This window comes from Tachyglossus aculeatus, chromosome 21 (assembly GCF_015852505.1).
Source record: "Tachyglossus aculeatus isolate mTacAcu1 chromosome 21, mTacAcu1.pri, whole genome shotgun sequence".
Lineage (NCBI taxonomy): Eukaryota > Metazoa > Chordata > Mammalia > Monotremata > Tachyglossidae > Tachyglossus > Tachyglossus aculeatus.
In genome coordinates, this window is record NC_052086.1 from 14,807,810 (window position 1) to 14,823,383 (window position 15,574).

The 15,574-nt window shown below is 49.6% G+C and overlaps 1 protein-coding gene across 1 annotated transcript; it reads right to left on the reverse strand.

Moving 5' to 3' along the window:
* Positions 1-365: 365 nt before the first annotated feature.
* On the reverse strand, positions 366-10,982 carry PRSS8 (serine protease 8). Its single transcript, XM_038763400.1, has 6 exons — positions 10,767-10,982; positions 4,761-4,787; positions 3,614-3,776; positions 1,987-2,258; positions 1,735-1,901; positions 366-1,657 (listed from the first exon to the last, which is right to left on the reverse strand). Exons 1-6 carry the CDS (start codon positions 10,837-10,839, stop codon positions 1,340-1,342), a joined length of 1,020 nt encoding a protein of 339 aa, XP_038619328.1. The 5' UTR covers positions 10,840-10,982; the 3' UTR covers positions 366-1,339.
* Positions 10,983-15,574: the final 4,592 nt, after the last annotated feature.

Here is a 15,574-nt window from a genome sequence, read left to right on the forward strand (position 1 = left end):
CAATCTCCGCTCCAATCTCCCCTTCGGCGGGTGAGCCGGGTCGTGCCTCAGGGTCAGGCTGGTTTGTTCCCGAGCCCCACTTGAGCTCCCTCTGTTTTTTCCTACCCCCGCCCCGCAGTGGACTCTGTGTGCCTCAAATGGGCCCCGCCGAAGCACAAACAAGTGAAGCTGTCGAAGAAGTGAAGTGGGTAGAGGGGGAACACGGGCCACGACCCCTGGATCGGCCCAGGGATCGGAGCAACACCCCACCCCGCTCCACGCCTGCCGAGTTGCTCGGTCTTCCTTATAAATATGTACATAGATACTTGCCCCCCTCCCAGATTCTAGAATTATTTTTTTAAATAAAGAGACCTGAACCTGGCTTCAGCCCTGCTGGGGAAGGGGAGGGCCCTGGCCACTACCGCAGCAAGGGCCTGCTCCCCCCCTCCAACAACCTCCATCTGTTTATTGGGGCCGAAAGGGGAGACAAGTCCTCTCTCTCTCTCTCCCACCCACCCCCCAGAGGTGGCTCAGGCCGCCAGGGTCCGGTGGATGAGAGTCAAAGTCCTCCTCCAGCAAGTGGGCTGTAGTGCCGTGAAGGGGAGAAATCACGGGGGCTTTGGGGTCTGGCCCCAGGGCCAGCGGCTAATTCAGTTGCAGCTACCTGAGCAAGAAGCAGTTCTCCGGGGGTAGGGCAGAAAAGTCTGGGTCCTTCATTTGAAAAAATAAAAATTAAAAAAAAAGAGGGGGGGCTAAGCTGTAGCACGTAGTCCCAGTTTACTGCTGCCGGACAATCCATGAGACTTAGCTTGCTTCTGTCCTCCGGCAACACGGGGGCCAGGAAGGACTAGGTTGGCTTCAGGCACGTGTTTACGGGTGTGTATGTAGGAGGTAGGGCAGTGCCACATTCTGGAAGAGATGATTGAGTGGGAAACTGGGGCCAGGTCCTGCCCCAAGCCCACATCCTCCTGGAACAGGCCCTCGAAAAACAGTCCAGAGGCTCAGTCCTTCATCGGTAACAAAGGGTTGGGGCCGAAAACCCCAGCTTTGGCCAGGAACCGGCAGTGGATGGGGAGGGCCGGCTCCATCCTCCGGCACCGACGGCGAGGATGACCTGGTCTGTCGGTCTCACGCCCTAGGCTGGCGGGGTCCGGCATCAAGTCCTTCAGCAGCAGGGAGACAAAAAGGCTACGTGGCCACCCTGCGACAGGTGGGCGAGGAGCCCCCGGGAGCACAGTGGCTCAGTCCATTGGCAGCAGGAGGAACAGAGCTGACTGGGAGCAAGCAATGAGGCACGTCTCAGTGGGGTCCTCCAGCAGCAGGTGGGAACACGAGCCCCAGAAGGCCCGGGAAACCCAGTTCAGATGGCCGACGACAAGCCGCAGAGCACCCCTAAGCTCAGCAGCAGCAGCAGCCCGGAGCCCGGGGGGGCGGGAGAGGAGTTGGGCAGAGTCGTTCCGGGTTGGCAGAGGGTCCCATCGGGCTGGGACTCCCCGGGCACCGTCACGGCCCGGAGCCGGACCTCGGGGACGTACCGGTGGATCCAGGAGGCGTAGCTGGACGTCAGCGTGTATACCCCGGGCCGGTTGGGAGCCCCGCAGGCGTCCCCCCAGCTCACCACGCCGGCCAGGAACCAGGAGCCCTCCACGGGGCAGGACAGGGGTCCCCCGGAGTCACCCTGCGTGGAGAGAGGGTCAGTCTCCCACGGCCCCGAGCCCCTCCCTCAACCTGGTCCGCGGGCCCCGGCCTCCTCACCTGGCAAGCGTCCTTGCCCCCCTTCACGTAGCCGGCACAGACCATGTCCCGCTGGATGAAGTGTGGCTCTCGGGGGTCAGGGTGGATGTTGTACAGGCAGTTACAGGTCTCCCGGCTGATCAGGGGCACTTCCAGCTGCTGCAGGGTCCTGGGGGCCGGAAGGCTCACTGTGGAGGGGGGGAAGGAGTCAGGAGTGAGCCGGGAACCAGTCACCCGCCAGCTCCGTTCTCCCTTAGGCCACCGCCACCTCACCGGAGCTCATCACGTGGCCCCAGCCGGTCACGGTGCAGCGGAGGCCGTTGGGAAAGGACACGTTGGAGGCCGGGAGGCAGACGGGCCTGATGTAGCGCGTATAGGCCACGGGGTCCCGGAGCCGTATCAGGGCGATGTCCCCCGTGGAGCCCTCCTCGCGGTAGTCAGGGTGGGAGTGCACCTCCTTCACTCTTTTCACCACCAGGTCGGAACTGAAGGAGTCCAGCTGGTGGGCCCCCAGCCGGACGTCGTAGTCCTCAATCTTGTTTTCCCTGAGAGACGGAGAGCGCGAGAAGGCGGGAGGGAGAAGGTACAGGGATCCGGGGATCCTCTCCGACTCGTCCCCCACCCCCCAGCTCTCCGGGGGAAGCCCCTCTCCCGGCCCCCCATCTCTCCCTTCCCTCAACTTCGCAGCTCTGCCCTCCCCTTCCCCACCACAATTCTCCAGTCCCTTTCAGATTCAATCAATCGTATCGATTGAGCGCTTACTGTGTGCAGAGCACTGGACTAAGCGCTTGGGAAGTACAAGTTGGCAACATATCATCATCATCAATCGTATTGATTGAGCGCTTACTGTGTGCAGAGCACTGGACTAAGCGCTTGGGAAGTACAAGTTAGCAACATATCATCAATCGTATTTATTGAGTGCTTACTGTGTGCAGAGCACTGGACTAAGCGCTTGGGAAGTGCAAGTTGGCAACATATCATCCATCGTATTTATTGAGCGCTTACTGTGTGCAGAGCACTGGACTAAGCGCTTGGGAAGTGCAAGTTGGCAACATATCATCATCATCATCATCAATTGTATTGATTGAGCGCTTACTGTGTGCAGAGCACTGGACTAAGCGCTTGGGAAGTGCAAGTTGGCAACATATCCATTGTATTTATTGAGCGCTTACTGTGTGCAGAGCACTGGACTAAGCGCTTGGGAAGTGCAAGTTGGCAACATATCATCATCATCATCATCAATTGTATTGATTGAGTGCTTACTGTGTGCAGAGCACTGGACTAAGCGCTTGGGAAGTACAAGTTGGCAACATATCATCCATTGTATTTATTGAGCGCTTACTGTGTGCAGAGCACTGGACTAAGCGCTTGGGAAGTACAAGTTGTCAACATATCATCATCAATCGTATTTATTGAGCGCTTACTGTGTGCAGAGCACTGGACTAAGCGCTTGGGAAGTGCAAGTTGGCAACATATAGAGACAGTCCCTACCCAACAGCGGGCTCACAGTCTAAAAGATTCCCCTTCCTCTGGCACTCGGGCCCACTCCACCCCTGCTCTCCCCTTAATAATAATATTAATAATGGCATTTGTTAAGCGCTTACTATGTGCAAGGCACTGTTCTAAGCGCCGGGGGGGGGGATATACAAGGTGATCAGGTTGTCCCACGTGGGGCTCACAGTCTTAACCTCCATTTTACAGATGAGGGAACCGAGGCTCAGAGAAGTGACTTGGCCAAGGTCACACAACAGACGCGGCGGAGCCGGGATTCGAACCCGTGACCCCTGCCCCCAAAGCCCGTGCTCTTTCCACTGAGCCACGCTGCTTCTCTGAGCGGGTCCCCTCGCCCTCCGGCCCCCCGGGGGGCCGGGGTCCCGCGCCCCCCGCCGCCCGGCGCTACCTGGGGAAGCAGTGAGCGGCAGTCAGCACCCACTGACTGGCGACGAGGGAGCCCCCGCACACGTGGCCGCTGTTGTGCAGGATGCTGACCTGCCAGGGCCACTGGCCCGCCAGGGCGTTCTGCCCCCCGACAATGCGGGCCTGGGGGGCCACTCCGCAAGGGACTGTGGGGAGAGAAGAAGAATCATCATCATAACGCTATTTGTTAAGTGCTTACTACGTGCCAAGCACTCTTCTAAGCGCTGGGGGAGATACAAGGTCAAACCTCTCTGCACGCCCAATCCTATCCGCAGGGTCAACCTGCACACACCCTCAGGCCCTGGAAAAGGGGCCTGTCTTGGCCAAATTGTACTTTCCACGTGCTTAGTACAGTGCTCTGCACACAGTAAGCGCTCAGTAAATACAATTGAATGAATGAATCGGGTTGCCCCAGGTTGAGAGTGGGAGATTCAGGGACCCCCCAACTACACTGCTCCCACTCTCCCACTCTGAGTCCCTCCCCCTCTCTGTCTCCCCCTCCCTCCTTCTGTCTCCCCGCTTCCCCTCCTTACTCATTCATTCTTTCAGTCGTATTTATTGAGCGCTAGAGGACTGTACTAAGCACTTAGGAGAGTACAATATAGCAACAAGGGGTGACAATCCCTGGCCACAAGGAGCTTACAGTCTTGTGGGGTGGGCTTACCTGGGTCAGCTTCACTCACTCAATCAATCAATCGTATTTATTGAGCGCTTACTATGTGCAGAGCACTGTACTAAGCGCTTGGGAAGTACAAGTTGGCAACATATAGAGACGGTCCCTACCCAACAGTGGGCTCACTCCCATCAGCACCTGGAAAAGGGGCCTGTCTTGGCCGAACTGTACTTTCCAAGCGCTTAGTACAGTGCTCTGCACACAGTAAGCGCTCAATAAATACAACTGAATGAACGAATCGGGTTGTCCCAGGTTGAGAGTGGGAGATTCAGGGACCCCCCAACTGCACTGCTCCCATTCTCCAAATCTGAATCCCTTCCCCTCCTTACTCATTCATTCATCCAGTCATATTTATTGAGCGCTAGAGGACTGTACTAAGCGCCTAGGAGAGTACAATATAGCAACAAGGGGTGACAATCCCTGCCCACAAGGAGCTCACGGTCTGGGGGTGGCTTACCTGGGTCGGCTTCACTTCCATCAGCACCTGTGAGGGAAGAGGCCGAAGGGTCAGAGGGGAAGGGGCTCAGGTTTCCTGCATTCATTCACTCATTCCATCGTATTTATTGAGCGCCTACTGTGTGTAGAGCACTGTACTAAGCGCTTGGGAGAGGACAAATCGGCAACCGATAGAGATGGTCCCTACCGTCCCCTTGGCGGAGGACCCAGGCCCGGGGAGGGAAGGGGGCGATGCCCTGGGGGGGCACAGAGAGGGCAAGGTGGAAGTAGCATAGCTCAGTGGGAAGAGCCCGGGCTTTGGAGTCAGAGGTCATGGGTTCAAATCCCGCCTCTGCCAATTAATAAATAATAATGATGGCACTTATTAAGCCCTTATTATGTGCAGAGCCCTGTTCTAAGCGCTGGGGAGGTTACAATAATAATAATAATGATGGCATTTATTAAGCGCTTATTATGTGCAGAGCCCTGTTCTAAGCGCTGGGGAGGTTACAATAATAATAATAATGATGGCATTTATTAAGCGCTTACTGTGTGCAGAGCCCTGTTCTAAGCGCTGGGGAGGTTACAATAATAATAATAATGATGGCATTTATTAAGCGCTTACTATGCGCAGAGCCCTGTTCTAAGCGCTGGGGAGGTTACAATAATACAATAATAATAATAATAATGATGGCATTTATTAAGCGCTTACTGTGTGCAGAGCCCTGTTCTAAGCGCTGGGGAGGTTACAATAATAATAATAACGATGGCATTTATTCAGCGCTTACTGTGTGCAGCGCCCTGTTCTAAGCGCTGGGGAGGTTACAATAATAATAATAATGATGGCATTTATTAAGCGCTTACTATGCGCAGAGCCCTGTTCTAAGCGCTGGGGAGGTTACAATAATAATGATGGCATTTATTAAGCGCTTACTGTGTGCAGAGCCCTGTTCTAAGCGCTGGGGAGGTTACAATAATAATAATAACGATGGCATTTATTCAGCGCTTATTATGTGCAGAGCCCTGTTCTAAGCGCTGGGGAGGTTACAATAATAATAATAATGATGGCATTTATTAAGCGCTTATTATGCGCAGAGCCCTGTTCTTAGCGCTGGGGAGGTTACAATAATAATAACAATGATGGCATTTATTAAGCGCTTACTGTGTGCAGAGCCCTGTTATAAGCGCTGGGGAGGTTACAATAATAATAATAATGATGGCATTTATTAAGCGCTTACTGTGTGCAGAGCCCTGTTCTAAGCGCTGGAGAGGCTACAATAATAATAATAATAATGATGGCATTTATTAAGCGCTTACTGTGTGCAGAGCCCTGTTCTAAGCGCTGGGGAGGTTACAATAATAATAATAATGACGGCATTTATTAAGCGCTTACTGTGTGCAGAGCCCTGTTCTAAGCGCTGGGGAGGTTACAATAATAATAATAATGATGGCATTTATTCAGCGCTTACTGTGTGCAGAGCCCTGTTCTAAGCGCTGGGGAGGTTACAATAATAATGATGGCATTTATTAAGCGCTTACTGTGTGCAGAGCCCTGTTCTAAGCGCTGGGGAGGTTACAATAATAATAATAATGATGGCATTTATTAAGCGCTTACTATGCGCAGAGCCCTGTTCTAAGCGCTGGGGAGGTTACAATAATAATAATAATAATAACGATGGCATTTATTAAGCGCTTATTATGTGCAGAGCCCTGTTCTAAGCGCTGGGGAGGTTACAATAATAATAATAATGATGGCATTTATTAAGCGCTTACTATGCGCAGAGCCCTGTTCTAAGCGCTGGGGAGGTTACAATAATAATAATAATAATAACGATGGCATTTATTAAGCGCTTATTATGTGCAGAGCCCTGTTCTAAGCGCTGGGGAGGTTACAATAATAATAATAATGATGGCATTTAAGCGCTTACTGTGTGCAGAGCCCTGTTCTAAGCGCTGGGGAGGTTACAAGGTGATCAGGGTGTCCCACGGGGGGGCTCACAGTCTTAATCCCCATTTAACAGGTGAGGGAACTGAGGCCCAGAGAAGTGAAGTGACTTGCCCAAAGTCACACCGCTGACAATTGGTAGGGCCAGCATTTGAACCCATGACCTCTGACTCCGAAACCCGTGCTCTTTTCCACTGAGCCACGCTGCTTCTCCCGACATTTGTAAAATGGGGATTAAAACTGTGAGTCCCCTGTGGGACAGCCTGATCACCTTGTAACCTTCCCAGCGCTTAGAACAGTGCTTTGCACATAGTAAGTGCTTAATAAACACCATCACTATTAGTAGTAGTAGTAGTAAGCGCTTAATAAATGCCATTATTATTATTATCATTAGAGGGTCAACCTGATCACCTTGTAACCTCCCCAGCGCTTAGAACAGTGCTCTGCACATAGTAAGTGCTTAATAAATGCCATTATTATTATTATTATCATTAGTGGGACAACCTGATCACCTTGTAACCTCCCCAGTGCTTAGAACAGTGCTCTGCACATAGTAAGCGCTTAATAAATGCCATTATTATTATCATTAGTGGGACAACCTGATCACCTTGTAACCTCCCCAGTGCTTAGAACAGTGCTCTGCACATAGTAAGCGCTTAATAAATGCCATTATTATCATTAGTGGGACAACCTGATCACCTTGTAACCTCCCCAGCGCTTAGATGAGTGCTCTGCACGTAGTAAGCGCTTAATAAATGCCATTATTATTATTAGTGGGACAACCTGATCACCTTGTAACCTCCCCAGTGCTTAGAAGAGCGCTCTGCACGTAGTAAGCGCTTAATAAATGGCATTATTATCATTAGTGGGACAACCTGATCACCTTGTAACTGCCCCAGCGCTTAGAAGAGTGCTCTGCACGTAGTAAGCGCTTAATAAATGCCGTTATTATTATCATTAGTGGGACAACCTGATCACCTTGTTTGTAACCTCCCCAGCGCTTAGAACAGTGCTCTGCACATAGTAAGCGCTTAATAATAAATACCATTATTATTATTAGTGGGTCAACCTGATCACCTTGTAAACTCCCCAGCGCTTAGAACAGTGCTCTGCACGTAATAAGCGTTTAATAAAATGCCATTATTATTATCATTAGTGGGTCAACCTGATCACCTTGTGGGCTTTTAGACTGTGAGCCCACTGTTGGGTAGGGACTGTCTCTATGTGTTGCCAATTTGTACTTCCCAAGCGCTTAGTACAGTGCTCTGCACATAGTAAGCGCTCAATAAATACGACTGATTGATTGTAACCTCCCCAGTGCTTAGAAGAGTGCTCTGCACATAGTAAGTGCTTAATAAATGCCATTATATTATTATCATTAATGGGACAACCTGATCACCTTGTAACCGCCCCAGCGCTTGGAGGAGTGCTCTGCACGTAGTAAGCGCTTAATAAATGCCATTATTATTATTAGTGGGACAACCTGATCACCTTGTAACCTCCCCAGCGCTTAGAACAGTGCTCTGCACGTAGTAAGCGCTTAATAAATGCCATTATTATTATCATTAGTGGGACAACCTGATCACCTTGTAACCACCCCAGCGCTTGGAAGAGTGCTCTGCACATAGTAAGCGCTTAATAATAAATACCATTATTATTATTAGTGGGACAACATGATCACCTTGTAACCTCCCCAGCGCTTAGAAGAGTGCTCTGCACATAGTAAGCGCTTAACAAATCATCATCATCATCATCAATTGTATTTATTGAGCGCTCACTATGTGCAGAGCACTGTACTAAGCGCTTGGGAAGTACAAATTGGCAACATATAGAGACAGTCCCTACCCAACAGTGGGCTCACAGTCTAGAAGGGGGAGACAGAGAACAAAACCAAACATACTAACAAAATAAAATAAATAGAATAGATATGTACAAGTAAAATAAATAGAGTACTAAATATGTACAAACATATATACATATATACAGGTGCTGTGGGGAAGGGAAGGAGGTACAAATACCATCATTATTATTAGTGGGACAACCTGATCACCTTGTAACCTCCCCAGCGCTTAGAAGAGTGCTCTGCGCGTAGTAAGCGCTTAATAAATGCCATTATTATTAGTGGGACAACCTGATCACCTTGTAACCGCCCCAGCGCTTAGAAGAGTGCTCTGCATGTAGTAAGCGCTTAATAAATGCCATTCTATTATTATCATTAGCGCACATAGTAAGCGCTTAATAATAAATACCATTATTATTATTAGTGGGACAACCTGATCACCTTGTAACCTCCCCAGCGCTTAGAAGAGCGCTCTGCACATAGTAAGCGTTTAACAAATACCATCATTATTGTTAGTGGGACCACCTGGTCACCTTGTAACCTCCCCAGCGCTTAGAAGAGCGCTCTGCACATAGTAAGCGCTTAACAAATACCATCATTATTATTAGTGGGCCAACTTGATCACCTTGTAACCTCCCCAGCGCTTAGAAGAGCGCTCTGCACATAGTAAGCGCTTAACAAATACCATCATTATTATTGGTGGGACAACCTGATCACCTTGTAACCGCCCCAGCGCTTAGAAGAGTGCTCTGCACATAGTAAGCGCTTAATAATAAATACCATTATTATTATTAGTGGGACAACCCGATCACCTTGTAACCTCCCCAGCGCTTAGAAGAGCGCTCTGCACATAGTAAGCGCTTAACAAATACCATCATTATTATTAGTGGGACAACCTGATCACCTTGTAACCTCCCCAGCGCTTAGAAGAGTGCTCTGCGCGTAGTAAGTGCTTAATAAATGCCATTATTATTAGTGGGACAACCTGATCACCTTGTAACCGCCCCAGCGCTTAGAAGAGTGCTCTGCGCGTAGTAAGCGCTTAATAAATGCCATTCTATTATCATTAGCGCACATAGTAAGCGCTTAATAATAAATACCATTATTATTATTAGTGGGACAACCTGATCACCTTGTAACCTCCCCAGCGCTTAGAAGAGTTCTCTGCGCATAGTAAGCGCTTAACAAATACCATCATTATTATTAGTGGGACAACCTGATCACCTTGTAACCTCCCCAGCGCTTAGAAGAGTGCTCTGCACATAGTAAGCGCTTAACAAATACCATCATTATTATTAGTGGGCCAACCTGATCACCTTGTAACTGCCCCAGCGCTTAGAAGAGCGCTCTGCACATAGTAAGCGCTTAACAAATACCATCATTATTATTGGTGGGACAACCTGATCACCTTGTAACCGCCCCAGCGCTTAGAAGAGTGCTCTGCACATAGTAAGCGCTTAATAATAAATACCATTATTATTATTAGTGGGACAACCTGATCACCTTGCAACCTCCCCAGCGCTTAGAAGAGCGCTCTGTGCGTAGTAAGCGCTTAATAAATGCCATTATTATTAGTGGGACAACCTGATCACCTTGCAACCTCCCCAGCGCTTAGAAGAGTGCTCTGTGCGTAGTAAGCACTCAATAAATGCCATTATTATTAGTGGGCCAACCTGATCACCTTGTAACCTCCCCAGCGCTTAGAAGAGCGCTCTGCGTGTTGTAAGCGCTTAATAATAAATACCATTATTATTATTAGTGGGACAACCTGATCACCTTGTAACCGCCCCAGCACTTAGAAGAGCTCTCTGCGCGTAGTAAGCGCTTAATAAATGCCGTTATTATTATCATTAGTGGGACAACCTGATCACCTTGTAACCTCCCCAGCACTTAGAAGAGCGCTCTGCGAGTAGTAAGCGCTTAATAAATGCCATTATTATTAGTGGGCCAACCTGATCACCTTGCAACCTCCCCAGCGCTTAGAAGAGCGCTCTGCGCGTAGTAAGCGCTTAATAAATGCCATTATTATTAGTGGGCCAACCTGATCACCTTGTAACCTCCCCAGCGCTTAGAAGAGCGCTCTGCGTGTAGTAAGCGCTTAATAATAAATACCATTATTATTATTAGTGGGACAACCTGATCACCTTGTAACCTCCCCGGCGCTTAGTTATTATCATTAGGGCACATAGTAAGCGCTTAATAAATTCCATTATTATTATGATGATGATGTTGGGGGCCCTTACCTGTCCTGAGCAGCAGCAGCAGCAGCCCCAGTAGCCCAGGTAGGCTGGGGGTCAGGCCCCTGGTCCGGCTCATGGCCCCGGGGGAGGCGGCCCCTCGTCCTGTGTGTGTGTGTGTGTGTGTGTGACCTCTGACCTCTGACCCCCCGGCTTCCCTCCGGCCAAGGAGTTGGGGGTCCCCGGCGTCCGGAGGCCGGGAACGGAGGCAGGACGCGGGTGTCCTTGGCGCGGGACTCCCCGAGTGGCGGCGGCGGCGGCGGCTCGGGCTGCGGGGAACCGGTGCCACCTGTTCCCCAATTCCAGGCCTCGCCCCGCCCCCAGCCAGGCCGCTCCCTGCACTTTAAATCATTCCTGCCAGGCTATTGACTGAGCGCTCACCGTCTGCAGGGCACTGGACTAAGCGCTTGGGAAGGACAAGTCAATCAATCAATCAGTCGTATTGACTGAGCGCTTACCGTGTGCAGGGCACTGGACTAAGCGCTTGGGAAGGACAAGTCAATCAATCAATCAGTCGTATTGACTGAGCGCTTACCGTGTGCAGGGCACTGGACTAAGCGCTTGGGAAGGACAAGTCAATCAATCGTATTGGTTGAGCGCTTACCGTGTGCAGGGCACTGCAGTAAGCGCTTGGGAAGGACAAGCCAATCAATCAATCAGTCGTATTGACTGAGCGCTTACCGTGTGCAGGGCACTGCACTAAGCGCTTGGGAAGGACAAGCCAATCAATCAATCAGTCGTATTGACTGAGCGCTTACCGTGTGCAGGGCACTGCACTAAGCGCTTGGGAAGGACAAGTCAATCAATCAATCGTATTGATTGAGCGCTTACCGTGTGCAGGGCACTGCAGTAAGCGCTTGGGAAGGACAAGTCAATCAATCAATCAGTCGTATTGACTGAGCGCTTACCGTGTGCAGGGCACTGCACTAAGCGCTTGGGAAGGACAAGTCAATCAATCAATCAGTCGTATTGACTGAGCGCTTACCGTGTGCAGGGCACTGCACTAAGCGCTTGGGAAGGACAAGTCAATCAATCAATCAGTCGTATTGACTGAGCGCTTACCGTGTGCAGGGCACTGGACTAAGCGCTTGGGAAGGACAAGTCAATCAATCAATCAGTCGTATTGACTGAGCGCTTACCGTGTGCAGGGCACTGGACTAAGCGCTTGGGAAGGACAAGTCAATCAATCAATCGTATTGATTGAGCGCTTACCGTGTGCAGGGCACTGAACTAAGCGCTTGGGAAGGACAAATCAATCAATCCTATTGACTGAGCGCTTACCGTGTGCAGGGCACTGGACTAAGCGCTTGGGAAGGACAAGTCAATCAATCAATCGTATTGATTGAGCGCTTACTGTGTGCAGAGCACTGGACTAAGCGCTTAAGTCGGCAACATAGAGATCCTCCCCTGCCCGAGTCCGATGGGAAACCACCCCCTGTGTCCCCTCCTCGCGGCCCAGGTCGGGGGATGGGCTTTGTTCCCGCTTTTACCTCCGCCAGGAATGTTCCCCCTCTCCCCTCCCCCTGGGCCCCGGTAGGTCCTTTGTTACCGTAAAGTCGCCCTTCCTGGAGGCCTTCTGAGCTGGGCCCAAACCCCTACACATTGCCTCCCCCTTCCAGACTGTGAGCAGCCCACTATTGGGTAGGGACCGTCACCCTCCCTCTGCCCACCCGCCAAGCTCGCTCTCTTCCTCCCTTCAAGGCCCTACTGAGAGCTCACCTCCTCCAGGAGGCCTTCCCAGACTGAGCCCCTTCCTTCCTCTCCCCCTCGTCCCCCTCTCCATCCCCCCATCTTACCTCCTTCCCTTCCCCACAGCACCTGGATATGTGTATATATGTTTGTACATATTTTTTACTCTATTTATTTATTTATTTATTTTATTTGTACATATCTATTCTATTTATTTTATTTTGTTAGTATGTTTGGTTTTGTTCTCTGTCTCCCCCTTTTAGACTGTGAGCCCACTGTTGGGTAGGGACTTTCTCTAGATGTTGCCAATTTGTACTTCCCAAGCGCTTAGTACAGTGCTCTGCACATAGTAAGCGCTCAACAAATACGATTGATGATGATGATGATGTTGCCAACTTGGACTTCCCAAGCGCTTAGTACAGTGCTCTGCACACAGGAAGCGCTCAATAAATACGATTGATTGATTGATTTAGCGCTTAGAACAGTGCTTTGCACATAGTAAGCGCTTAATATTCATTCCCTCCCTCCGCACATCCAAGCTAGCTCCCTTCCTCCCTTCAAAGCCCTACTGAGAGCTCACCTCCTCCAGGAGGCCTTCCCACACTGAGCCCCCTCCTTCCTCTCCCCCTCCTTCCTCTCCCCCTCCTCCCCCTTCCCATCCCTCCCCACAGCACCTGTATATATGTATATATATGTTTGTACGGATTTATTACTCTATGTATTTATTTTATTTTATTTTGTTAACATGTTTTGTTTTGTTGTCTGTCTCCCCCTTCTAGACTGTGAGCCCGCTGTTGGGTAGGGACTGTCTCTGTTGCCGACTTGTACATATTTATTCTATTTATTTTATTTTGTTAACATGTTTTGTTTTGTTCTCTGTCTCCCCCTTCTAGACTGTGAGCCCGCCGTTGGGTAGGGACTGTGTCTGTTGCCGACTTGTACTTCCCAAGCGCCTAGTCCAGTGCTCTGCACACAGTAAGCGCTCAATAAATACGATTGAATGAATGAATTGAGCGATTGAATGAATGAATTGAGCAATTACTGTGTGCAAAGCACTGTACTAAGCGCTTGGGAAGTACAAGTCGGCAACATATAGAGACGGTTCCCTACCCAACAGTGGGCTCACAGGCTAGAAGGGGGAGACAGACGACAAAACAAAGCATATAAACCAAATAAAATAAATAGAATAAATATGTACAAGTAAAATAAATAGAGTAATAAATCTGTACAAGCATATATACATATATACAGGTGCTGTGGGGAGGGGAAGGAGATAAGGGGGGGGATGGGGAGGGGGAGTAGGGGGAGAGGAAGGAGGGGGCTCAGTCCAAGAATTTTCTCTCTCCCCCCTCCCCTCGGGCCCTGGTAGGTTCTTTGTCACGTTAAAGTCTCCCTTCCTGGAGGCCTTCTGAGCTGGGCCCAAACCCTTTTTCATTCATTCATCCATTCAATCGTATTTATTGAGCGCTTACTGTGTGCAGAGCACTGTACTGAGCGCTTGGGAAGTACAGGTTGGCAACATACAGAGACGGTCCCCACCCAATAGCGGGCTCACAGTCTAGAAGGGGGAGACAGACAACAAAACAAAACATATAAACCAAATAAAATAGAGTAAATATGTACAAATAAAATAAATACAGTAATAAATCTGTACAAACATATATACATATATACAGGTGCTGTAGGGAGGGGAAGGAGGTAAGGCGGGGGGGGGGAGGTGGGGGAGAGGAAGGAGGGGGCTCAGTCCAAGAATTTTCTCTCTCTCCCCTCCCCTCGGGCCCTGGTAGGTCCTTTGTTACCTTAAAGTTTCCCTTCCTGGAGGCCTTCTGAGCTGGGCCCAAACCCTTATTCACTCATTCATTCATTCAATCGTATTTATTGAGCGCTTACTGTGTGCAGAGCACTGTACTAAGCGCTTGGGAAGTACAAGTTAGCAACATCTAGAGACAGTCCCTACCCAACAGCGGGCTCACAGTGTAGAAGGGGGAGACAGAGAACAAAACAAAACATATAAAACAAATAAAATAAATAGAATAAATATGTACAAGTAAAATAAATACATAAATAGAGTAATAAATATGTACTAGGAACGCATCCGGAGGTCGGGAGAGTTGGCGAGGAAGGGGGTCTCGCCGGTCACTCCCGGGCTACGTTTTGGGGTCTCGCCGTCAGGGAACCGTGAACTGGGCCCCGGGTGGGAGAGGACTGTGTCCCAACGGGGTCTGGCGTATTGTGTCCTTTGCAAGGACCTCGAACAGAGGCTTCAGGAAGTTTGATTTTCCAAGAAGTAAAAAGATAAGAACAAAAATCAACAGCAGCGTTGCAAGGATTGGAAGGGTCAGCGATGGTCGATGTTTATTTGCGTGCTCTGTGATTGACTGCCCCTCAATCAATCTAGTTGTCAGGTGTGATTAAGGGCTCCTGCATTATCTGGAGGTCCAAAGCTGGTGTGGAAGGGGAATTTGGGGAGAAGCTGGGTGTCGGGATGGAGTTTCTGGGTCTCTGATACAGCACATGTCCAGGATATTATAACGTTCTACACCTTTAAACGCTGAAGGCTTTGAATCCAAAGGATCCAAATGAAAGCTTTATCTTTTATTTACCATGAACACATTCCTTGAAGGAACATGTGGTCAACAATCACTCAGTAGCAATTGGAGAATTTTAATGGAATGATTAGAGAAATCTGATCGAGCGCTAGGAGCCAGAAGGTGATAATTATCTTGAATTACGCTGTTTTTTAGACTGTTCGAATTATGCCTCCGTTTGCCAGTTGCAATTTGCCTCTATCTGATGTTCCTGTAAAATATTAAAGTGTAAGTTCACTCAGTCGTACTTACTGAGCTCTTAACTGTGTGCAGAGCACTGTACTAGACTGTGAGCCCACTGTAGGGTAGGGACCGTCTGTATATGTTGCCAACTTGTACTTCCCAAGCGCTTAGTACAGTGCTCTGCACACAGTAAGTGCTCAATAAATACGATTGATTGATTGATTGGGAAAGTACAACAATAAACTGTGACATTCCCTGTCCACAACGAGCTTACAGTTAGAGCAGGGGAGACAGACATCAATACAAATAAATAAAATTGCAGATATGTACATAAGTGCTGTGGGGCTGTCGTGG

Excerpts from the sequence above, each read along its gene's own strand:
- PRSS8 (XM_038763400.1), bottom strand. The coding sequence starts at position 10,839 with ATGAGCCGGACCAGGGGCCTGACCCCCAGCCTACCTGGGCTACTGGGG. Across the intron at positions 3,777-4,760 it reads TGGAAGTGAAGCCGACCCAG|TCCCTTGCGGAGTGGCCCCC; the intron begins GTAAGCCACCCC and ends CTCTCCCCACAG. Across the intron at positions 2,259-3,613 it reads GCCGCTCACTGCTTCCCCAG|GGAAAACAAGATTGAGGACT; the intron begins GTAGCGCCGGGC and ends TCCGTCTCTCAG.